This window comes from Giraffa tippelskirchi, chromosome X (genome assembly GCF_054371585.1).
Source record: "Giraffa tippelskirchi isolate mGirTip1 chromosome X, T2T-mGirTip1v1.2.pri, whole genome shotgun sequence".
NCBI lineage: Eukaryota > Metazoa > Chordata > Mammalia > Artiodactyla > Giraffidae > Giraffa > Giraffa tippelskirchi.
The window spans coordinates 50447710-50474400 of NC_137289.1; the positions used below are offsets into that span (position 1 = coordinate 50447710).

The window sequence follows — 26691 nt, forward strand, 5'->3', positions numbered from 1 at the left end:
AGAAGGAAATGGCAACCCACTTCAGTGTTCTTGCCTGGAGAATCCCATAGACAGAGGAGCCTGGTGGGCTCCAGTCCGTGGGGTCGCAAAGAGTCATACAAGACTGAGCAACTAACACTTTCATTTTAAATAAACAAAATGCATGCTCATTAATTGCTTTTTAAATGAATGAATAAGCCCCAGGGCTAAATCCCTGGGGCTTCAGTTTAAGTTGTTGTCTGATCCATCTTCAGGGGAGATAAAGAACAAGACATTACCTCATATATCAACGCTTCATGAACTTGAATGTCATTATTACATTTTCCCCTTTAAACCTCACTCCTTTGGGTTTAATAATTCTTGTTTCTTTAATCTTTCCTTGTGTATATTATATTTCTGTAATATGTTCTTTTGCCCAATAATAACAGAGAGGAGTTTCATCCACCCAAGAATAATCTTGGAGTCAATGTTTTGTAAGCTGTTCTCAGACTGATGATTGTTAGCTCTTTCAGATGGTGATGAAGAGGAGACTTGGGACAAAAGAAATAAAAGAAAAACAGAAAGATAAGAGCACAGATCAGGCTTCCCTTGTGGCTCAGCTGGTAAAGAATCCACCCGCAACGCAGGAGACCTGGGTTTGATCTCTGGGTTGGAAAGATCCCCTGGAGAAGGGAAAGGCTACCCACTCCAGTATTCTGGCCTGGAGAATTCCATGGACTGTATAGTCCATGGGGTCGCAAAGAGTCGGACACAACTGAGCGACTTTTATTCACTCACTCAAGAGCACAGATAGTTGGAATATCCACTTGCTAAACTTGCTCTCAAATCTGCAAAACAATAGAAAACATCTTCCAACACAGGGGCCTGTTACTACTACTAATAGAGCCAGAGAATCAATATAATTATTGGAGGGGGAGAAAGGTGAGTCAAATGAGTCTTAGCACACAGTTCAAGTAGAAATGGAATAACATGCATTTTTTACCCTCCCACACACATACAGAACATGTACAGATTTATACATATTGTAAGTAGTCAGGGGCAAGTCTTAGACAATTAACAGACTACAGATATACAAGCAAGAATGATTTTAAGATTGTGAGATGAAGGCTGGTTTAGCTGAAAAACGCCATGACAGATATTACAGCTCAGACAGTAAAGAATCTGCCTGCAATGCAGGAGACCTGGGTTCAATCCCTGGGTCGGGAAGGTCCCCTGAAAAAGAAATGGCAACCCACTCCAGTATTCTGGCCTGGAAAATCCCATGGACAGAGGAGCCTAGTGGGATACAGTCCGTAGAGTCACAAAGAGTTGGACATGATTGAGTGACTAACACTTTCATACACACATGTCCACCACCGTACCTTATAGAGTGCAAATCTAGATACAAATGCTCTGCTCTTATAATATCAATATTTAGCTACTGTGATTCAGTACCTAAGTGGGTGAAAGTGAGAAACTATTCTTTCTGTTCGTTCAGCTATGGTGACTGCCGGGAGCCCGCTCACGAGATCCCCACTCATGACAGGGTCATGAGGGGAAGGACTGATTTGAGCAAGGCTTCTCAGGCCTCAGGGATTCTCGGAAAGCTGCCTCAGCACTCACCTTAAAGATATCTGTCTTTCTGATGTTTACTATAATAAACCTCTTCTTATTTTCTATGACTTAGGTAAAAGGCCTTTCCTGATTCCCTTCTAAAAAAGATCATTCTGAAACCTCAAATCAACAAGGCCCCTGAACGGTAGCACCCTAAATAAAATTACCTGGGATATAGAGTATGCTGATCTAAATTCCTTTTGCTAACATATTGGTTTGTTTAATAAATGTACCTGTGCCTTTGGAGCTAATGTGCATGACTGTTCCTTAATAATAAAACAGCATTGAGAGCCTCCGCACAGAAAGCCCCTATGGGCATAAAACCCTTCGCAGGAAAAAAGGCTTGTTAGGAAATATAAGAAATATTGCTTTATGAAACTGTTACTTAGTCTATATTTACTCACTATGTTTTTACTCTTAACGTATTTAGCCTATATAATGAAAGCATAATAGTTAAAAATTTATATAAATAAAAGTTTAGCTTTAATACAAATAATAAGACAATTGTTGATTTAACTGATGATTCTTACTTAGAGCTGAACTTCAGCTTGCTGTTCTATGACTTTATGGGACCACATTCTTTTCTGTTAAGCTCAAGGCATAGAGTAAATTACCAAAAACAGGTTTTACCTTAAAACTTCCTGTTGATGAATTCTTTCCTGATGTGCCCTATACAAAAGTGTTCTGATTGATCAACCTTTATCAATGGAGAGTCACAAGGTGTTAGCAGGCCACCAGGCCAGAAGATGATGTAAACAAAATGAGGCTTTTTGTAACTAAAGACATGCAAACGGCTTCGATGAGGGTCAAAACTGCTGGCCCATTGAGCTAACTTGATAGGCCCATTAAGATATACCCCTTAAGCTAAGTTGGTATGTCCCTTAAGCTGAATTGGTATGTCCCTTAAGCTGAATTGGTATGACTCTATACTTTACATTTGTTTCTATATACCACTAAAAATATAAAAGCTGTCTTAAAAACAATAAAGTCGGGAGACACTTGGAAACGCTGAAACTCGCTGTGTCTTCTCATTCATATTGCCGACGCCGTCCATCCTGAGGGAACCCCTGGACCTGCTGGAGCTGGACTCCAGCAGGTGACCCACTCTGTCCTCCTAAAGATTTGTCTCATCATGAAGCTCATTTATTGGCGATCCCTTGTCTCAGGATAGGGTCTATTGGATCCCTAATTTTCCTTAGGCTGACCACAGAAAACCTGCCCTACACTCACGGCCCCCTCATACCCCAGTTATCCACAGATAAGCTCACAGAAGATTAACACAGGTACTCTCTCCTCTTCACACAGTGACACACATTTATAGATACACAGACACACACACAGATTAAATTCTCAGCCACCAACCCATGCAGAGATATATACACTTGTGTATAGTGACATATCCAGATGTATGCAAATATGCCCTCTCTCAACCCAGTTTCTCATAAAGATATTTCTCCTTATTTCTCTGATAGTCATACTGGTTCAAAAACAAACATCCATTGGTAGATAAGCTGAGAGGGTATCTGTTTTGGCAGACAGAAGTGGGTGTCAAGTGGGTGAGTAGACAACCGACTGGGAGAAGGTGGTGGCTGAGTGAGAATGGGTGGGTAGATGACAGAGTGACTGAGTAGGAAGAAGGACAAGTAACCCACTATGATAAGATTCTAGAATATCATATTTTCCAACCTTTTAACTCTCACTGTGGTTTTCTTTTGAACGTTCTCCAAGTCTCATATCTCCCTTCTCTTTGTCTGGCAATCTTTAGCTCTCTCTGTCTCAGTCTCTGTTTGTGTATGTGTGTGTGTGTTGTGGGGGAAGTGCGGGGGAGGACCTTTTACTTTCTAGAGCAAAAAACTTACTCTAGTGCCAGGTAATATTTTATAACAACAAGATCCCTGATAGGTAAATGTAACTGCATTTAAGAATTATTTGTAGTAATGAATTTGTGGAAATGTAATAAGAAAAAGAAAATGTACTTGTTTATTCCCTTCAGGAAATTCCTCTATTCCCCCTGGTTTTCATCAGCTATATTTTTGGCAGGCTGTGGGCATGGAAATGTGAAGACATCACTCTCAAAGAGAATTATAATAATCACATCTGATTTATACAGATGTCACCTTAAGGTTAGGTAGTTAGAAAATCCAGCAGTCAAAATGGATAGGTACCTGAAATTAAGGACGTGTCACACTTTTGCTAACACTCTGTTTTTTATCATTATTAGTAGTTCACAGGAGATGTTTTCCCCTAGACTTATTAAGCATTAATGATGGCAAGACAGCTTTATATCTTATGAGTATGGAAACAAGCTATAGATTCTGGTATACTTCCTGCAAATCCATTACAAAGATTTAATTCATTGGGATTTCTTGAGCCTATACTATGTGTGCTAGACACAAAGGAAGACTTTGGAGAAATAAAAGACACTGTGCATGCGTGCTCAGTCACTTTAGTCGTGTCCAACTCCTGTGGACTGTAGCCCGCCAGGCTCTTCTGTCCATGGGATTCTCCAGGCAAGAATTCTGGAGTGGGTTGTCATTGTCTGCTCCAAAAAGACATTGTGCCTGGCCTCAAAGAATTTATGGTATCATTGGGGTGTGTTGGAGTGGCCTTATGGGATTTCAGTAGAGCACTAAACAGTAGGTAGGATTCCTAAGCAGGCCAAAAGAACAGTATGAGTGAGTGTTAAAAGTCAGAAAAGAGAGGGGCATGTTTAACAGGTAGTCAGGAGGTTATACTGGATGGTGAAGGTAACATGCTTGAGAGTGGCAGGAGGAAAAGAGGTGAGCAAGCATGAGAACCAAGCTGTATAGGACTTGGAATATCCAGTTGAGATCTGTCCCCAGTAGAGAGTCACGCAAATTTGACCTGTTTTATAAAGCCAACATTTATTAATGCAATGATATCAATTTTTCTAAGGGGAAGAACTCATGTGACAATGAAAACTCTAAAATATGAAGCATTTTTATAGAAATGCAACATATATCATAAGCTTTTATATATATATATATATATATATATATATATATAGGGAAGAGTAAATGAAAAGAGAATAGAGAAAATAGTTACTCTGATAGGCCTTAAACTGTAATGATTGTCATGAACACAATTACTCTGTCAAATCAAAGAATTAATTAAACCACTGGTAGCCTTCTGAAGGATGTTTAGATAGACTGGACAATTAGCTAAAGATAATAAATGATACTAAGTATCCCAAATCCTCTAACCCATTTTGAGTATGTGTTAAGAAGACAGGCTAGCTTCTGGTTCTTCTGACCTTTCATCTAAAATGTCATGATCTGTTTACTCTTTGGAACAAATAAATATTAGAGACCACTAATCCTAATCAGGGAGGTTAGTGCAAAAAGAGCAGTTAGAAATGCCACCAATGAATCTCCAGAAAAAAAAAGTACAAATAAACACTGCATTGGTCACTGACCAGGAAGTAAAACCTCTTCCCTCCTCGGGTAGGACTCCTGTGCTCCTCTGAGGGCCAGGGGAGTCCACTCAAGGCCATCTCCACTATAGCATCTGACAGCTGCCTTTCTCCTTTCTCCTTCAGGAAGAATCAAGCAGATTAAGGAGATAATCCTAAATGCTTTTCTAAATTAAAATTAACTCAAAGAAGTGAGGATATGTGACCCTAAGCGTCAGACTTCCTCTCTGCTTAATGTGGAGAATTAATATCCTTTTATTCTTGGCACCAAACCCAAGTGACCCCTACCCCACCCATCCCCCTCTCACACAAGCAGCACTTCTCTCTCCCTCCTCAAAATCCAAGTTGTTCCAGACAACATAACAAACCACACAGTTGGGAATGATTCATATGTTTCCATTCTCTGTCCAAAAATGAGCAAAAAAGTTTCCACTTAATTTATAATCTGAATTTTCTGCACATTTCCTAAAAATTTAAAGGGGAACAATTCAAAATGTGGTCTTTCCTAACTCCCCAACTTACCGATTAGTTACAGGGTAAAGTATCTTTTGGTAAAATACTTTTGTTTTGCACCTATCCCTGGAGACAAGGACTGTAGCTGCATGATGCCAAATATCTAATCAATCATCCAATGTTTTCATGTTTTCGGATGTTTTCAAAAAGCTGGTGTTCTGTAGATACAGGCTTGGTCTATCCAGCCTTTTGTTATCTCAATGGTACATATGGATACAGATTTTTCTGTTTGGAATATTTCTCAAGGCCAATGCCTTATTATAGTTCCAACACCTGCAAATATTTGGCAGAGATTGTTCTCTCCTCTCCATATCCCCTAGTCTTCCTGCAACCCTGCTTCCATCTCTTGCTATTAAAAAGCTGTAAGTTTATACAATATGCCTTTTCCTCGATGCTATTAACTGTTTATCTGTGACCCATGAAATGTGCAGTTGCTGGAGCATGAATTTAAGTTTCAAATCACATTTCATAGGGAAAAGGTCCAAAACAAAGTGACAGCAGGCTACAATATAAAAGATATTTAACTCAACTTAGCTCTAGAAGCTGAGTTCCAGTTCCAGTTCTGTGACTTTGACCAAATGGCTTAACTGCACAAAGCCTCCATTTATACCAATTTAAAACACAGGTCTTCAACTGGACCAAGTCTAAGGCCAACCATCTTAGGATTCTAAGAATTGAAGCCAATGAGATTATTGCCCTCTGCAGTCTTGATATGAATGAGAATATCAACTTGAGTGAAATCAACAGATAAATATTAAACTTCGTACAAATTTATAAATATTAAATGTAAATAAAAATCAAAAGGCACAAATTGGACTTCCTTGGTGGCTCAGTAGTAAATAATCCGCCTGCCAATGCAGGGAATATGGGTTCGATCCCTGATCCGGGAAGATTCCACATGCCACGGAGCAACTAAGCCCATGTACCACTATTGAGCCTGTGCTCTAAGCCAGGGAGCTGCAATTCCGAACCCACATGCTGCAATTACTGGAGCCCACTTGCCCTAGAGCCCATCCTATGCAACAACAGAAGCCATCACAATGAGAAGCCCACAAGGTGCAATGGAGAGTAGCCCCCACTTGCTGTAACTAGAGAAAAGCTTACGCAGCAAGGAAGACCTGGCGCAGCCAAAACAATTTCTTTTAAAAAAAGCTAATTTCAACAAATTCCAAAAATTAAAAAAAAATTAAAAAGGCACAAACCATGGTCAGTGTGACTCTCAATATATTGTTTTCAATAAATTACAGAATGGAAAGTGTATCCTATTCTGAGTATTACTACCCTCGCCAACATCGTAATTTTTACATAAGCTACAATGACTTTTCCATAGCATGGCAAGAGGGAAATCTCCACTCCCTTATTGCCCTCCTTCCATGCTGTCTGGGTGTTCCTTCTAGCTTTGCTTATATATCCAGGTCCTATTTGGGGATGGTAATCTTATTATTTGTTTAAACATTTTATTTTTCTGGAATTTCTGTTAAGTAGTTTCTTAAGAGAAATTGAGCCCCATAGCAGACAGGCAATGGTAATAAAATAATTTGCTGGATCTGACATTTGTTAACATCAATGTGAGGTAGTAGTGCTCTAAAAAAGACAGGCACTTAGACTTGCACAGAAATATTATATGGCACAACAACTTCAGAAAACTCTGTCCACTGAACAGGAACTTCCCAGGAAGGTACTGCAAACAAGCACTTTGGTCTGTACCCCACAAAAATGAACACTGGCACAAAATGTGATCCTGGATTAAATATTTTTTTCCTTCAGTTTAAATGTTTACTTCAGTATTTGATGATCCCTCCTGACTTCATAGTACACTGAAGTCCCGTTTTTGTCTGTTTGCTTTGTTTTTTAAGGCAGATTTAGAATTAGCCACCTTGTTAAGGGCTTGGTAGCAATTTGTAGTGGTCAGTGCCAAAGCTTTATTTCTCTAGTGTATAACACATACAGTACTGTCCTCCATGAAAACCTCTCATCTACGTAGATACACTCAGACACCTCCACCCACATCTACAGGGAGACACACCCAACCTTCCCATTGCTATATGCATAATTATGGAAATCATCACATATGCTAATTGTAGTACACCTACACAGGCGCTCACATACTTAAAAGAAGATGTGGAAAAATCATGGCAGAGATATAAAGGGTATAATATGTCACTGTCAGAGGAGAAAGGGCGCTGTTTCCCTGGGCAGACTATTAGTGTGGGCCATGGGTTAAATCCCCCAGAACTGGCCAGAATGAATGCAAGTAGGTTTGTGCAAAAGATGAAACAGGCTACAGTGAGAGCTTGCAGGTTAGAAGGCTATTTCTTATGAGAAGAACTTGGAGTTAATTCATTCTTGTCATATAGGAAAAGTGACCGATTTTATCAGGGAATTTGCTGACTGTATATAACTATGTATAAAGAGACAAAGTTGTGTAAGGTGTGTCTTCTAGATCCCTTACCTTGAGCTTCTCAAACCGATCATTCAGGGATGCGACCTGATGGTCTCGGTGACGCCCCACCAGTTTGCATAAGGCACAGATCAATTGGTCATCAGATACACAGTACATATTCACTTTCTCGTTTTCATGGTCCAGGCAGGTGATCCCTCGAAGATGCGTGTCTGGCACTGGTTCCACCAGGCGGTGGCTGGTGAAAGGTTTCTTGTTGGGGTGTGTAGCCCGCAGGCAACGGTCACAGTAGGAGACCTCACAAGTGATGCACGTTTTCACTGCATCCCTTGGTGGGTCCTGCTCACAGAACTGGCACGCAATTCGCTCACTAGACATGGCGCTGCTGGGCCTGTAAGTCCTCTCTCGGCGGCTCTCACTTGGGGAATTGGGTCCACTGACGGAAGCCTTCTGGAAGCGGTCAATAATGTTCTGCAGAGTCACATTTCTCTTGAGGCCGTCGAGGCCCCGGTGGTTCAGTGAGATAACATACCTGCACGTAGGACACTGGAAAGCAGTAATGGGTTCAATGGATTCACCAGAGCTGCAGCTCGAGACCAAGATGCGATGGGCACAGCTGAAGCAGAGGCTGTGAGCACAAGGGAGCAGAAGGGGGTCTTCAAACAACTCTAGGCAGATTGGACAGGTCAATTCAGACTCCAGTGTTTCCATCTTTAGTGAAAATAATCCTGCTGAGGCATTAAGAACCGCAGAGGCTGGGCTTTCACCTGCAAGGAATACAAAGCAAGAAGTCGTTATGTATTTCCAAAGGAAATGTGGATGTAACATAATTACACACTAACCCATGGAGGCTTTACAGGCTGGATTCCCCAGGGATGCTGGCGCACTAGGAAAGCGAGTTGGGAATTAATCAGAAAGCCATTCTCCCCCTTGAAACCTTGTTTTTGACAAGTGCCTGGGCTTATTTTCCTGCACTAGTAAATAGAAGCTAGTGCCACCTCTGAATCCTGGTTTACTAACTCACATTCCTATTCACAGACCCTTTCCACTGACATCTCTTGTCCTGGACTATGATGCGTCTGAGGCCCTGCCAAATTCTCAATCTCCATTCTCTAGTAGTGTTCTCTATTTTACTTCCAAGCTGCTCCTATTTCACATCTAGAGGAAGGAAAACAAGGCCGTATTTCAACCTAACTCTCTGGTTCTTGAAATGATACCATTCTAAGAGGCTGCGTAAAGAAAGAAGAGATTTCGAAAAATGTAGTTCTCAGTGCAGGATAATTATTTCTTCAGATAGGTGACCTTGAATTATTTCCTATTACCACACACGGAAATTTCTATTCCATACCATTTTTAGCAAACTGAGTTACTAGAGACAAAGGGGAAAAATATTAAAGTATAAAAATTACGGAATTTTGTTGGTTTAAAGTGGGAATCTGATCTATGAAAAGAGAAAGGCATTTTTGGTTCTGAATATCTTTTGTTCATCATCTTGCTATTACTGGAGAGTCTCATCAGGGCTTGAAGGTTTGATTCTGCCATTGGTATTTGTTCAGATTTTGTCATCTGTCAGAGATATCTGCATAGCCCCCTCACAGGACACTTAACTACTGAGTACAATTATATGTTGTCCCCAAGTACAATAGATGTATCCCTAAAAGCTATTTCACAATCAAATGTTTTAAGTGCACTGAACTAACCAGCTATTTAATGGAAATCTATGGGAAACTGGACTGTAAAAGTGAAGAATCTTATTGTAAAACATTCTCAGTTGGTTTAGTAAGTTTAGGTGTTTGCATAACCACTTTTTTAAAAAGTGAGATGTGTGCTATTTTTATTTTACAATTCACAAGTGCTTAAGAGTTGTTGGCTAGTATTTTGTAGCTTATAACATCTATCCGCATTCACCAATAGAGATGAAAAAGTAAAACAATTAAAATGTACATATATCACAGAATTTTAGAATTGGAAGAGACTTTAGAGATGATAGATCACAACTTTCACTCAAGGCAGGAATATTGCCTTTGGTAGTTCCATTGCTCAAATTCAACGTGTCCCTAAATGAACTTGATATTCTCCCCAGCCCCACAACACAAAACACTGGTTCCTCTTTCACTTTTCCCTACCTGTTGAATATCATCATCCAAGCCTAGAAACCCAGGAGTCCTCTCATTTATATGTTTATCACTCTGTTTTTATTTCATACATGTATCTGTGTCTCCAGCTAACTCTCCTTGCAGGCATCAACTATGTCATATTTTTATTCATAGCACAGTGCCTCACACACACTGGTTATTCAAAAATTGTTAAATGAAAGATCCCTTAAAATAGAGGAAGTTAAAGAAGGGGCCTAGTGTTTACTAAGCACCTCCTGTATTCTAAGTACCTTGTTAGGAACTTTACATACAGTATTTCATTAAATTCTATCAAGAAGGCTGTACAGAAAGTACTAATACTATACATGTATTATGGTTAGGAAACTGGGGCTCAGCGTTGTTAAGTAAATGAACCAGGAACCTACATACCCAGATCACTGGGGCAGTCTAATGCCAATGTCTGTGCTCTTTCCCCTACACCTTTATTTTAATCATCTCACCTCCTTCACTTGACAAATATCTTGACTATTTACAAGAAGGTTTCTAGACAGCATGTTTCCACTTCTATTTGAGTCTATGTCCCTCAGAGTTTCTCTGAATCTGCCTCTCACTCCTAGTCTCTTTCAGAATCACATCTCTTCCTTCTAGGCCCATCTCCACCTCACTCTGAATTTCTATTGTGTTCTTTTCCGGAACTGCAGGTCTGCATTCCTCAGGGTCTGTGTTGGAAGCTACTTGGGAGAATGGAGTAAGGCCTCCCGCCAAAATGATAGGTGGTCAAGAGCACTGCTGATAGGCCTGTCTCTGTGTTGAAACCTTTACAAAAACAACTGGTGTACCACAACTTTTCTAAATCTTAGGAACGTGCCATATAAATTCCTCAGTACAGAGGAAAAACGCTGAATTTTCCTGCAACCCAAAAAGTTGTTCCTGACTAAATGTGACACTTGGAATGTCACTATGAAATTAAGCTTAGGAAAGCATGCTATGAATCAGGATTGCCTTGGATAAAGTCAAAATATGATTTCTGACCAGGGATTTCTGAACCTTCTAGAAATGTTTAAAGAATGCTGTGTGTATATCACATACCCACTTTCATGGGGAGCAGATTGTCCATAGCATTCGAATTGTTCTCAAAAGAGTCTTTGACAGAGGGGACTTCCCTGGTAGTCCAGGGGTTAAGACCCTGCACTTCCAATGTAGGGGTGCTGCATGGGTTTGATCCCTGGTTGGGGAACTAAGCTCCCACCTGTGTGGCATGCTGCAGCCAAACAGAAAAAAAGAGTCCTTGACAAAAAAGCCAATCAGTGCTCTAAAATAACTACCTGAACTGATTTCAGGTCTTTACAGAATAATATAAAATGGTTACAGTCTGTTGCTTATGGTAAGTAACTTTTTCTATTAAACTGGTTCTACTCTGTTTTATTACAATTTGGGAGAATTGAGTATTTTTTCAACTTTTTCAAATATCTGTTTTCAAATATCTATTTTCAAATACTTTTTCATCTCATCTCTCATTTATGAGGCCACCTTGTTCTGGTCTTTCCTAGTATTTCAGCATCCTTTCAACCTATCTCCCATTTTCCCTACCTCCTTGATTACCCAAGCACCTTTCCCCTTAAAAGCAATTATGCATTTGCCACGTGTGAGGCAGTAAATAATACCCTTTACAGGCATTATCTCATTTAATTTTCACAACAGCCCTCTAAAAGGTAGGTATTATTATTAAAACAACAAAAAAGTTAACTTGTCCAGGGTCACACTTGTTTGCAAGTAGCAAGGTGGAGATTCAAACCCAGAATAAAACTGAGAGTCCAGAAATAAACTCATATATTTATGGTCAACTGACTTTTGATAAGGATTCCAAAACCATTCAACAGGGAAGCAATAATTTTTTTCAAACAAGTGGCTTTGGGAAAACCGGTTGCCCACACGCCAAGGATGAACTTAGAGATCTACCTCACACTATACACAAAAATTTACTCAAGATAGATCAATGATCTAAATGTAAGCACAGAAACTATAACACTCTTGGAAGGAAACATAAGTGTAAATCTTCATGAACGTAGGTTAAGCAAGGGATTCTTAGATGACACCAAATATGCAACTGAAGAACAAAACAGATAAATTGGACTTCATCAAAATTTTAAACTTTCTGTACTACAAATGACATCACCAAAAAAGTGACAATTCACAGAATGGGAAAATATTTGCAGATCAAATATGTGATACAGGTCTAGTATCTAGAAATATACAGAATGGCAAAGGATCTGAATAGACATTTCTCCAAAGAAGATATGCAAATGATCAGTTGGTATATGAAAAGGCACTCAACATCATTAGCCATTAGGGAAATACAAATCAAAACCACACTGAGATACTACCTCATACTCACTAGAATAGCTGTAATATTACTTCACACACACTAAAATGGCCAGAATAAAAAAATAGCAAATGTCAGCCAGGACATGAAGAAACTGGGACCCTCATACATTGCTGGTGGGAATGTAAAATTATGCAGCAAAAATAGTTTGACGGTTCCCCAAAATGCTAAATGAATTACCATACGATCCAGGAGAAGTGAAGACATGCTCACCTAAAAACTTGTACGCAAATGTTCATAGCAGTATTAATCACAATAATGGTGAGAACAACCCAAATGTCCCTCAAATGATGAACAGATAAACAAAAGTGGTATATCCATACAATGGAATATAATTCAGCAAGAAAAGGAATGAAGTACTGATATATGCAGGGCTTCCCTCACAGCTCAGTCAGTGAAGAACCTGCCTGCAATGCAGGAGACCAGGGTTCGATTCCTGGGTTGGGAAGATCCCCTGGAGGAGGGCATGGCAACCCACTCCAGTACTCTTGCCTGGAGAATCCCATGGACAGAGGGGCCTAGCAGGTGACAGTCCATGGGGTTGCAAGAGTCAGACACGACTTAGCGACTGAACCACCACCACTGATACATGCTAAAACATGGATGATCTTTGAAAACATTATGCTAAGTGAGAGAAGTTAATTACAGGAGGTCACAGATTATATGATTCCCTTTATAGGAAATGCCCAGAACAGGCAAACTCATAAGAACAGAAAACAAATTAGTATTTCTCAAAGGTCTGGGTCGGGGGTGGAGGAAATGGAATGTGACTGTTAATGCATATGGGTTTTCCTTCGGAAATGATGAAAATGTTTAGGAATTAGTGGTGACGATGGCACAGCTTTGTGAATATACTAAAAACCACTGAATTGTACACTTCAAAGTAGTGAAACTAAGGTATATGAATGTTATCTTAATTTTTAAAAAAGATTCAAACCCACAATACAGAGTGTGAACAGTTAACCACTATTCCACACTGCCAACTGTGTAACTCAGTAGTGTTTCTAAATTCTACTGAAGTGCTTACTCCTTTCAATTGCTTTTCTAGGTTGGTGATTGCCTGTCTAGGTTTTACAATACCTGGGATATCTCTAATGATCAATGGGTATTAGGAAATGACCAGCTCCCAATTTCTTATTCATTTAAAAATTGTAACACTCCTAAAAAAATATTTGACTCCTAGGTCACAAAATACCTTCAAGAAGTACAGGAGGAAGTGGTACGACAAAAATAAAACAATGGCAGTGTTGCAACTTCAAAAAGTTCGTGAGACGCTAATCTATGCAGAATTAGAGAATATACTAAAGATAAAGACAGGATGTAAACCTGATAGAGTGTCACTGAATGACAGGTAATCACAAAGGTTTTTTGCCAGAAAACCCAATAGTTTGTCATAAAAATGCACTGATGAAATGGCTGGGCAGGCAGGCCAATTGCCATGTTAAGTAACAAATGCCCACATCCACATCCACTGATTTGTTCCCTTCCGTATCATTTAGTTACTGCCGTGTAGTCAAATAAGAACGTTTATGGATTTGCCCTTGTTCTAGTATAAAATTGTTTCTGTACGGCTGACTGTCAGCCTTCACTCCCCCTTCAGGCTGTGACTCCTGAAAAAAAAAGTTGATGAGAATAAACTATAAGAAGGTATCATAAGGTTGTGTGAGTAGGCAGGAATACAAAGGAGGAGTTTCACTGCAGGCAATTAGGATAAAAATAATACATTCTACACTTACAAAATGAAAGATTGACTTCAGCATTGCCCTTCAAATCCAGCATTCAGTTAACTCTGATCAGAGAAGCCATGATCTGCACTTGGCAGAATGCTATTATTTCAAATGTTATTTGAACGTAATTAAATGCTCGCTTATTTCAACAGTTTACATTCCATCTAGTTTTCATCTTCCAGGTCTGTGGAGCATAGGTCTGGGCTCTCATTACCTCCCTGAAGAGCCACAGTCTCCTTTTCTTCACAGAAAAAACAGGAACGTAAAACCCAGCCTGACCCCTGGGCTGTAGAATGAGGATTGAGCCGAGTAGTAGGCTTTATATTCTGCAGGATATTAACATTAATATCCCATGAGCTGAGCTCTTCCTTAAAACACTAGAAACTGTCTCTCTGCCTTAGAGGATGAGCAAATGAGCCCTGGCTTAGTCTGATGTTCCCTTAACTATAAAATGTCATTCAAGTTGCACTAGAATCACCAGACGATCTCTTTAAGATGTTTTCCAGCTCTGACATCCTATTATTACAGAGTTCTTGCTATATGTTACCACATAGGAAAGACACCTGGGATTAATGAAAACCAGCTCCTCAAAACACAAATCTTATTTATTAGTGTGACTTGAAAGGCTGACAAGGGATGGGCATCATCATGAAAGAAACTGGAAATGAACAAAATGCATTACTTACCCTTGGCTAAGCCAAGGTACTCAAGGACAGTGGCTGGTTTTGCCTGTTGTACCTCCAAGAAGACATAATGGGTGTTCCAGGGGACAACTAAAGGGGGAGGGGCATCCCATGGGAGTACAAACTAATGAAAACACCTTTTGGAAGAAAAGGAAGACACCAAATTCTAGAGTACTATTTAGTAGGAAAGGACCCCTCTACAGCACAAAAATGATTATTTGGGAGTGTAAAAGGCACCCAATGCATAGAATTCTCATCCTAAAAAAACTGAAGACAGAAACCCAGGAAAAAGAGACTATGTGGTCAGTAAGTATAATTAACAGTCACTTTACATTTGTGTACCAATTTTATACTATTCAAATGGCTCCAAAGCTATCATCTCATTTGATCCTCTCAGCAAAGCCTGGTTGTAGTCCTGGCTCTAAGCTGAATTTGCTGAGTGATCCTAGGTAAGATATTTAAATCTTTTGGGCCACAGCCTCCTTATCTGTTAAAAAATACCTGTGTTACCCAATCTCACAGGCTTTTGTGAGGATCAGATGAGAATAACATTATTAACTTGCTTTAACACACACTCACAGATGACAGATACAGAGCAAGTTATTAAGGAAATAGCACATGTTTGGAAATACACCCCAAATGCATAATGGTTGACATAATAGAGGATGATTACACTCCCCCACAAGTTTTCTGGAGGACCATGAGTCTGACTGTGGTATTTAACATGCCCAAATGTATCCCCTGTTAGACTGGAGTTCTCCCAAAGGGAAAAACTCTCTCTCTTCTTTTTTCTTAAGCTTTTATCATGCACAGGGAGAGCTCAGGACTGGAGGTTGGTTACTGACTGACAGCACCAGAGCCAGTTCCTGTCTAGTAGGTTATTAAAGCCTACTTAATATTTTATAGTACATAGATTTGATGATCTTTACGATAATTAGCTCCTAAATCCAACCATTGGCTATTTGATACAATATAGTCATCATAAACATTAAAATGAATATCACAATAGCAGAACTAGAAGTCCTAGATCTGCTACAAGCACAAAAGATTAATCTAAGTAACCAAGAAACGGATTTGCCAAGGTAACACCTGATAATTGTCAGAAATCGTGTACAATTCATAACACCTTTATCTTAATGGAAATTACACTGGCAGTTTTGGGGTTGGAGAACAAATGGAGAACAAACAATTTACCTACTGCTAAGAGGATAGCTTTCCATCTATTATAGGACTGCTTTTCCCGATCTCTGCTACCCAATGAAATATTTGTAAAAATTTAAATGTTCAGGAGCACACCTGGATGGGCAGCCATCTCTACCTCTACAGAATAAAACTGGCAATATATGTAAGTAGGGCATGCTGTTAGGTGTTAGGCTGAGAGGACCCCAAGTTCAGGTCAGAAACAAGGGGCAGAGAACAGAAGTGTATTTGAAATCAAGCTTCTACTCCCCTGGGAGCCACATGGATCCTAGCAACACTGAACAAAGGGCTATAGACAAAAGGGATCAAGGATTCTGGACCATAAACCATTTTTCTACCTCTGGGCTGTATACATTCAGACACGTCACAGTCCTGCATTAGCATTGTCTCCCATGCCCATGCATTATATCCCTAACTGGTCAAACTGCAACTACTGGGATTTTCTATTTCAAGAGGATTTTAGGTTATATAATGAATTTGTTATCAGATCTTTTGGTTTCTGTAAGAGGAAGATCCAGAGACTGGGGCTGCTGTTCATCAACTAGAGGAGTCTGACCTGCAGGAAAGAGGCTGAGACAAAGCCCAAGGTCAGGCAGTCAGAGCTCTGCACAGAGAAAAGATCTCAAGTAGGACAAGTCTTACTAAGGTTACTTTGCTAACCCACTTAGGCAGAACCAATACCCTTATCACGAATTCAAGTGAAACCCACACGAAGAAGGGAGTGGTGGGATGTTGACACATTGCTCAAAATCCCTCTGCCACCCATATTAAACATCTAGTAGTCTGAGCAGCTTACATGGATTTCTAAGGGCAATGCAGGAGCAGGGTGATTGTCAAAAAGAGCATGTCTGTGGTTATGGAAGAGGAGAAGATGGAAAAAGAAAAACTGTAGAAAGAGCCACAAGCCTCCAGTGCCCACAGAAGACTCTTAACAGTTTTAATTCATGAAAATGGAGAAACATATATTGATCCCTGGAAGAGACGGGAAATAAAAAGAGGACTAGCAGCCTGCACAGGGGGATCATTGGAGTCGGAATTTCTTGTTGCAACACCACCCATCTGGTCTTCTCACTTGTTAGAATGATCCAACACACTGGTTGAGAAACACTTTTCCAGTCTAATTTTTACACTGCTCAGTGATGAACACAAGGTTTGTTGAGACACCTGAGATATAGACATTAGCACAACACCACCTTGGTACCCAAATTTCATTCATCAAAAAGTGAACAATTGTGAACTCTCCTGAACTGTCATATATCCATTATCAATATGTTACACACCTTATTTTGATGATGCAATGCTCTAAGTCAAGATACTCGGCCTAAGTAAGGAGGTGCTTCACACAGTGCCAATTTTCCCCTTTCGGAGGGAAATAAAGAACAAAATTTAATGCTAACTGGAAATGGAACACCCCCTGGCCTCCACCAGCAGCTGAGGCCAATGGCCTAACAGCTAGGGAGTTACCAAGACCCACGAAGACTGAATGACACACACAAGCAGACACCTCTGAGAACAGCCATTTGAGACACATTCTATGCCTTTGCCCTATCTTCCTTTCCTTTTAGAGATTTCTGTCCCTGTTGGGGCAAGAGAGAACCTGAGAGACAGAGTGAAGAGAGGACATTCTCTCCTCTTTATCAAGTAGCAAAGGCTTATTCCTTCTGCAGTTTCCCTCTCAACTGTCATGGTGTCAGCAGATTTTATGGGAGGAGGGATGAGGGAATGGACAGGTTCACTACTCAGAGCAATTTTTGGATGCAATTATGAGACTCCTTTGGCACTGTTTTAGCATCTACAAGTTGGAGCAAGTTGCCCCGCACTTAGAGGAGGGATTAACTAAACCAATTTCACCTAAATCAATTTGCACTGTTCAGATGATATGTTCATGAAGCAGCCAAGCCATTCTGATTTGCAGCAGTACTTCCCAGGGGTGGCCTTGCAAGGTACAACATGCTAGATTAGGAGTCTAGTAGTCATGAAAGTAAATGGGAGGGAAATACTTGCTCCTTCAAGTCTTTAGACTTTACCTCTGCCCTGCACAGCCCCTCCCTGTCCTAATCCGAGAGCTGCAAGTACAGAGGTATGCCTTGAACAAACAGGAGGCCAAAATGTAAGGCCAAAGCTGGGGCCTTAGCCCAGTCAGCAGAGGACTCTGCACACTGTAGGTGCTTTTAAGAAACATTGCTGACTCACCACTGCAAGATACTAATCCTGCTTAGATAGCCATGCCTAGAAGTATTTAAGCCACTTTTCATTGGAAAGTAACTACCTGCCCCCACATGGGCTAAAAATGAGTGAGGTTATGTTTTCAAATGAATCTGACTCAGATTGTTAGGTTGGAGTACATTAGATATGATTCAAGCCTTAGTTTAAAATAACCATCATTACTCTGTATGGCTTGTTTTATGTACGTTTTCATTCAGTTTCATGTGCACTAAGGGGAAAAAAAAAGAAACAGACCTAGGACCACAGTAGGGTAATAGATTTGGCTCCCAAAAGGGTTAATAATGGCAAGTTAGGGTTCCCAGTAAACCAGGGTTCCTACTTACACCCCAACTATTACCTCAATAAAAGGTAAATGAAGTACTTTCTTTGAAAAGTATAATGCTGAGGGTTTATAGAATCCTTTCATCTTCAAAGGACCAAGCCAAGACTCACAATAGCCAGTATACAATATGATGTCTTTCATACAAGTGCATCAACTATGAAAGAAAGGTCACAGGAATGTCCTAAGGCCACAAAGCCAATGCAACATCAGATCTGAAATGAGCTCTCTGATCTCCTTGGCTCCTAGACTTGTATTTCAACCACATAAATCAAGCTGTGTGGAACCATCAGGGGAAATCTAATTCACATTGTATATCTGCATTAATTGATTGAGCAGGAAAATAGCAAAGACTCTTTCCCTCTCAAGGCAGTGATGAGTGGAGTGAAAAGGGGGATGTGAACATTAGGGGTAACCAGCTGGGGTAAAATGAGAAGTAGGGGAGGGACTCTCCCTATTCAGGGTTCCCCTTCCATTAGAACACTGCCAGAGAACTGATTGGAGTACTGGAAGGGGGCAGAATGGAGTTAAAGGCAGCCCTTATGGCCCACCTTAAGAATCAGAAGAATCAACCCACACACAGTACTCGTCTATTTACATAGCTTCTAATACACTCCTTTATAAGGGCTTCTCTTCAGACACAAACAACCATAACCATCCACCCTCCCCACACTCAGAAATTCTCAAAAAGGCAAAGCTGGTTCAGAAGCCGGAGGCTGCTTGACAGGAAGGCTGGGAGTGCACAGGACTCCAGGAGACGTGTGGTTCTGGTTGGGAGATTCCGGTGGGCAAGTAGGTGTGTGATCACCACGTAGAAAGAAGGCGAGTGAGCGTGAAGGCGGGTAGGGGAGTTGGAAGAGAAAAAGTGAAGAACCCAATGACCCCAGGATCCCAATGTCCTGCTCTGAGAAGAAACGCCTCCAAGAAATGTGCTGCACGCGTTATGCTAAGTAACCGAAACCTTATCATCACCAAAAATGTTTCTGTCCATCTACTCCGCTGTTATTTACTTAATTCTTATGAGCCAGCAATGGAAAAACCCCACCTTTCCCGGGTTCCGTCGCAGTCTGTCCGGGGGACCTATAAGTTTTCCCTCTCCCCCACTGAGCTGGTTTCACAGGTAGGCCAAAAATAAGGAACCACCCAGACGGAGACTCGAGGATCATCCCCTGGCAGCAAAGGGATTAAGTTTCGCCCGGCCTCCCCGCGTGCAGGGTGTCCGCAGCATCTCCGGCTGCCGCAGCCGCCACAGCCAGGCGGCCGAGGGACGCCGCCCGGGCCGAGGAGGTGGCTGGCCGCGGGAGCGTGGGAAGGCGGCGGTGCCCTTTCCCAGACTAGCGCCCAGGCTCCGGGACAGCCGCTCAGGGAGGGGCCCGCGCCCGACCCGGCCGGACTGCGCGGGAGGCCTAGGACCCGCCCCCGCCCCGGACCCCGGAGTGCAAACTCCGTCCCTGGAGGGCAGCGACGGGTGCCCAGGCCCCAGCGGCGCATCGGGGAGCCAGGGCCGGGCCGGGGCGCCCTCCGCCGCTGCCGCCACCTCGAGCCTCACGGGGCCCCGTCACCCCGCCCCGCCGAGCCCCAGAGCAGCCCTCGGCCCCCGCCGGGCCCTGGCCGCACCTGAGACGCGCGGCCCGAGCCCGGGGCCGAGCCCTGCGCTGGTGGTGGCGGTCGGCCTCCGGGGCCGCGGCGAGGGGGCGCGTTTTACCCAGAGCCTTCCCGGCTGCCGGCCATGTCCTCGGCGCGCCCGAGGGCGCCGGGTGCTCGCCTGCCTCCGGCGCGAGCTCCCTGGCTGCCACCGCTGCCGCCGTTGCCGCCGCCGCTCTAGGCCGCCGCCCGCCTTCGCAGCCGCCGCCGCCGCCGCGCAGCAGCCAGGATCCGCCCGCCCGCGCTCCCCGCCGGGGACAGCGCGGCAGCCGCCACGCTACCGCGGCTGGGTCTCCTGAGCCAAACTTAAAGAGTTTTCGCTCCTCAGTCCAGGGGCAGCACCATGACACCGCGGCAGCACCACACTGTCATTTCCGCCGTCGCAGGGGTTGGGGAGGGGGAGAAGGCAATCCCAACGAAAAGGGGGATGGGGTGGGGGCGAAGCGGGCTGGGGCTTCTGCCCCGAGGGAGCGCTGGGAAGGGCCCGGCAGCCGGGGCGCTCGGCCACCTTCCCCGGCTCACCTTCCGCCGCCCCCGCCGCTCCCAGCTCCCCCTGCCCCTCCTCTGGAGGCGCGTTTACATGTTTTCTCCCCTGGCAGGAGTGACCGGAGAAACCTGAGCGAGCAAAGGCAGCGGGTGGGTGGGGTTCGGGTTACTACTGTACCTACCAGCTGATTCCAGCAGCCTTTTCTCCAGCGCCCTGTCATCTTGAAGGAAGACACACGGAGAGGGGCCAGAGCGGGTGTGTGTGTGTGTGTGTGTGTGTGTGTGTGTGTGTGTAAGAGAGCGAGAGAGCCAGCAGAATGTGTGTGAAATGCAGAAGGAAGACTCTGGCCAAACTCTTCTCCCAGCCGCCAAGCCCCTGGCCCCCACAAACCCTTAGGTTAGAACAACGAAAGGGCCGTTGCCACCGGCAATAAAAGGAGAGTGCCTAGGTCTAGCGCACAAGTCCTCGGACGAAGCTGCTCTATGTAAAGTTAACTACAGAGTAAAACAAAAATAGTGGAGGAGACAGAAAAGGGCAGACAATTGAAGGAAACCCAACCCCTCTTTTTTACAAAGAGAGCATGGCTGTGTTTTATTGGCCTTGGGCAGAAGTTGTGGAGATGGATTAAAGCCTCCAAAATTAAAAAAACAAAACCAAAAAAAGGTGGGGGAGGGAGAGAAAGTGTAGGGCCTCATTTACACATTCAAATCCTTGATGGGCCTTGATGGGTCTTTAATAAGAGGACAATGGGACAGATGCTAGCTATATGCAGGTATTCAATGTCTCTAATAAGCTAATTGGTCCAGCTGCAACCCAGAAGCGTTCATTGGTCTGGAGTCCGCCCGTGGGCTGACCTGTCATTGGCTCAGAGACCACCGCTCCACTCCCGAGGAGGGTGGGAGAGGGAAGGAGGAGGAGGCCCCAGAGGAGATTCTGTACCTCACATGGAGAAATGAAGAGGATTTTTAAAAAAGGCGAGATGAACGGGAAAGGAGTGAGAAAATGGTAGGAAAGAACCCCTTCTCCCATAGGCCTCCCATTACCTTCGGTGGGAATGAGTCCAGAAAAATTAAGGTAATTCTGGGTGTATCCCATCAGGGAACCAATAGTAATTAGCCAACACCCCTGTTAAACAATGCGCAAGAGAGCACTGAGGTGGAAAGGAAGGCAAAAATCAGAACCAAGCTATCCTGATGAAAGTCTGGCCCTAAGAAAAGTAAAAGTTAATGAGTCACACCAAAAACACAAGCAAAAATAAAGCTAAACTAGACAAGAGGGACTACATTGAACTTAAAAACTTCTGTGCAGCAGAAGAATCAACAGTGAAAAGGCAAAAATAGAAAATATTTGCAAACCACATATCTGGTAAGAGGTTAATAGGTAAAGAACTCCTACAATCCAATAACAAAGTAAATATTACGATTAAAAAATGGGCGAAAGACTCAAATAGACATTTCTCCAAAGAAGATAAACAAATGGCCAATAAGCATATGAAAAGATGCTCAGCATCGCTAATCATCAGGGAAATGCAAACCAAAACCACAATAAGACATCATCTCACACCCATTAGGCTGACCAGTATTTAAAATAAAACAGAAAATAGTAAGTGTTGGTAAGGATGTGGAGAAATTGGAACACTGTTTGCAGCTGGTAGGAATGTAAAGTGGTGCAACTGCTATGGAAAACAGTGAGGAGGTTCCTCAAAAAATTAAAAATAGAACTACCATGTGATTCAGCAATTCCACTTCTGGAAATATATCTGAAAGAATTGAAAGCAGACTCTCAAAGAGATATTTCCTCCCCCCCCCATGTTTATTGCAGCATTATTCACCATAGCAAGAAGTGAAAGCGACCTAAATATCCATGGAGAGATGAATGGATAAAGAAAATGTGGCATATACACTCAGGGTATGTGTACTGAATATGGCATATACAAAAAAAAGAGGGAAATCAACCTTAAAAAGAGAGAAATCCTGCCATAGACTATGACATAGATGAACCTTGAAGATAATATGCTAAGTGAAATAGACCAGTCACAAAAGGAGAAATACTGTATGATGCCACTTACAGGAGGTACCTAAAGTAGTCAAACTCATAGAAACAGAAAGTAGAATCATGTACTCCAGGGGCTAGGAGGAAGGGGAGGAGAATTGTTTTGTGGATGTGGAGTTTCAATCAAGCAGGACTGAGGTCAGGGGTTCTGGGGAATCTGTTGCGTGAAGCTGTGCATGTGGTTGTATTGTACACTTAGAAATTGCTGAGAGGGTGAATTGTATGTTACGTGCTTTTTGTCACAATAAAAAATTAATTTTTAAAAAATTGAGTCAGAAATAAAATAGTCCTAGCATAGCAGAGGAGAAGGCAATGGCAACCAACTCCAGTAGTCTTGCCTGGCAAATCCCATGGACGGAGGAGCCTGGTAGGCTACAGTCCATGGGGTCACTAGGAGTCGGACACGACTGAGGTGACTTAGCAGCAGCGTAGCAGAAGAGTATATATATATATATATATATATATATATATATATATATATGTATTATATATATTTACATGTTACAGATATTAAGTGAAAAGAGCAAGCTGTTCATGGTTTGCTACTACTATGTAAAAAAGGAGGGAAGGTATATATGTCCGTCCATGTATGCTTATAGGAGTTTCCCTGGTGGCTCAGACGGTAAAGAATCTGCCTGCAATGCAGGAGACATGAGGTTTGATCCCTGGGTCGGGAAGATCCCCTGGAGAAGGAAATGGCATCCCATTCCAGCCTGTAGAATCCCATGGACAGAGGAGCCTGGCAGGCTACAGTCCATGGGGTAACAAAGAGTCGGACACGACTGAGTGACTAACATTTTCACTTTCATGTATGCTTACACGTGTATAGACTTCAATAAAGATACCTAAGAAACTGATTGCCTAGTTCCCTGGGAGTCAAGCATTTATGATTATGTAACACTGTGAGTGTACTTAATACCACTGAATTGTACACTCAAAATGATAACAAAGGTAATTTTTACATTATGTATATTTTAATACAATAAAACAAATTTAAAAATTAAAAGAATGAAAAGGTATATATAACAGGTAGAGATTATTGAATTTGTGTAAGAAAGTAGATGTATGTATATGCCAGTAAAGGCATAGAATGTAACAGGGAAGCACAGTATAAAATAACAAGAGCTGAGAATTGTGGTGGATGTTGAGGGGATTGTTCAGGTTTGAGTCTATATATTTTATAACTGTTTGAATATTCTACAATGAGAATTTCTTTTGTAGTAAAACAAAATTTAAGGCATGTCTTCAAAAAGCCCAAAGTTGAGTCAGAAGTCAATTGATCCCTGAGAATTCTTTAACCTCACCTGATATGATCCCTACTAAGAGCTGAAGAATTTTCTGAAACATGAAGAAGCAACCACTTTTATCACGGACACACCAGAACCAAGCTAGCTGCTCTTGGCTGAACTGTCACTTAAACGAAACTTGCTTTTAATGGCTTTTATCATCCTTCAGAAACCACCTTTCCTTCACTTTTTTAAAATTAACTTTTATTGGAGTATAGCTGATTTAAAATGTGTTAGTTTTAGGTGTACTGCAAAGTGACTCAGTTATACATACAAATCTATGCACTCTTTTTTAGATTTTATTCCCATATGGGTCATTACAGAGTATTTGAGTAGAGTTCCCTCTGCTAAACAGCGATCCCAAGGACTATACAGTCATGGAATTCTCCAGGCCAGAATACTGGAGTGGGTAGCCTTTCCCTTCTCCAGGGTATCTTCCCAACCTAGGTCTCCTGCTTTGCTGGCGGATTCATTACCAGTTGAGCCACAAGGGAAGCCCAAGAATACTGGAGTGGGTAGCCTATCCCTTCTCCAGCAGCTCTTTCTGATCCAGGGATTGAACCGGGGTCTCCTGCATTGCAGGCAGATTCTTTACTAACTGACCTATCAGGGAAGCCCAAACAGTAGGTCGTTCTTAGTTATCGATTTTATACATGCGTGTGTGCTAAATCACTTCAGCTGTGTCTGACTCTTTGTGACCCTATGGACTGTAGCCCGCCAAGCTCCTCTGCCCATGGGATTCTCCAGGCAAGAATACTGGAGTGGTTTGCCATGCCCTCCTTCCTCTAGCGGATATTCCAGACCCAGGGATCTGACCTGCGTCTCTTATATCTCCTGCGTTGCCAGGTAGGTTCTTTACCACTTGCGCTACCTGGGAAGTCCTATTTTATACATGAAAAGTGAAAGTGAAGTCGCTCAGTCGTGTCTGACTCTTTGCGACCCCATGGACTGTAGACCATCAGGCTCCTCCATCCATGGAATTTTCCAGGCAAGAGTAATGGAGTGGATTGCCATTCCAATGGAGTGGGTTGCCATTTCCTTCTCCAGGGGATCTTCCTGACCCAGGGATTGAACCTGGGTCTCCCGCATTGCAGGCAGGCGCTTTACCGTCTGAACCACCAGGGAAGTTATTTTATACATGGTGGTTTGTATATCCCTTCCCACTTCTTCCCTTTGTATCCATATGTTTGTTCTCTACATCTGTGTCTCTGTTTCTGTGTTGCAAAATAAGTTCATGTGTACTAATTTTCCAGATTCCAAATATAAGTGATATTATATGGTATTTGCTTGTCTCTCTGACTTACTTCATTGTGTATGACTTTAGTAGTCTTCCCTAAGCATCCAGTACTTTCAAACTAGTCTCTGGCTTACCAGAGCTCTATACAGAGTGCCCCAAACCCATCAGAAGATCAATACCGAAATCAGATTTAGTATATTCTTTGCAACCAAAGATGGAGAAGCTCTATACAGTCAGCAAAAACAAGACCAGGAGCTGACTGTGGCTCAGATCATAAACTCCTTATTGCCAGATTCAGACTGAGATTGAAGAAAGTAGGGAAAACCACTAAACCATTCAGGTATGACCTAAATCAAATCCCTTATGATTACACAGTGGAAGTGACAAATAGATTCAAGGGATTAGATCTGATAGACAGAGTGCCTGAAGAACTGTGGACGGAGGTTCCTGACATTGTACAGGAGGCAGTGATCAAGACCATGCCCCCCAAAAAAGAAATGCAAAAAGGTAAAATGGTTCTTCTCTGAGGAGGCCTTACAAATAGCTGAGAAAAGGAGAGAAATGAAAGGCAAAGGAGAAAATGAAAGATATACCCATTTGAATGCAGAGTTCCAAAGAAAAGCAAGGAGAGATAAGAAAGCCTTCCTCAGTGATCAATGCAAAGAAATAGAGGAAAACAATAGAATGGGAAGGACTAGAGATCTCTTCAAGAAAATTAGAGCTACCAAGGGAACATTTCATGCAAAGATGGGCACAATAAAGGACAGAAATGGTATGGACCTAACACAAGCAGAAGATATTAAGAAGAGGTGGCAAGAATACACAGATGCATGCATGCTAAGTCACTTCAGTCAGTCGTGTCTGACTCTGTGTGACCCCATAGATGGCAGCCCACCAGACTCCTGTGTCTACAGGATTCTCTAGGCAAGAATACTAGAGTGGGTTGCCATTTCCTTCTCCGAGAATACACAGAAGAGCTATATAAAAAAGATCTTCATGACCCAGATAACCATGATGGTGTGATCACTCACCTAGAGCCAGACATCTTGAAATGCAAAGTCAAGCGGGCCTTAGGAAGCATCACTATGAACAAAGCTAGTGGAGGTGATGGAATTCCAGTTGAGCTGTTTCAAATCCTGAAAGATGATGCTGTGAAAGTGCTGCACTCAATATGCCAGCAAATTTGGAAACCTCAGCAGTGGCCACAGGACTGGAAAAGGTCAGTGTTCATTCCAATCTCAAAGAAAGGCAATGCCAAAGAATGTTCAAACTACAGCACAATTGCACTCATCTCACACGCTAGCAAAATAATGCTCAAAATCCTCCAAGCCAGGCTTCAACAGTATGTGAACCGTTAACTCCCAGATATTCAAGCTGGATTTAGAAGAGGCAGAGGAACCAGATATCAAGTTGCCAACATCCACTGGATCAT

The 26691-nt window shown here is 42.3% G+C and overlaps 1 protein-coding gene across 5 annotated transcripts in view; it reads right to left on the reverse strand.

The window, feature by feature from the left end:
- Positions 1-21151, reverse strand: part of MID2 (midline 2) — a 101067-nt gene extending 79916 nt beyond the window's left edge. For 2 of the 5 annotated variants that reach the window (XM_081565883.1, XM_081565881.1), the window contains exons 1-2: positions 20259-20659; positions 7971-8686 (exon numbers count right to left, since the gene is read on the reverse strand). In XM_081565883.1, the coding sequence (XP_081422009.1) occupies positions 7971-8630 (660 nt within the window). In that variant the 5' untranslated portion in view covers positions 8631-8686; positions 20259-20659. Of the gene's footprint in view, positions 1-7970; positions 8687-20170; positions 20713-20865 lie in introns of those variants that run through there. The other 3 variants (XM_081565880.1, XM_081565882.1, XM_081565884.1) reach the window with 3 other exon arrangements.
- Positions 21152-26691: the final 5540 nt, after the last annotated feature.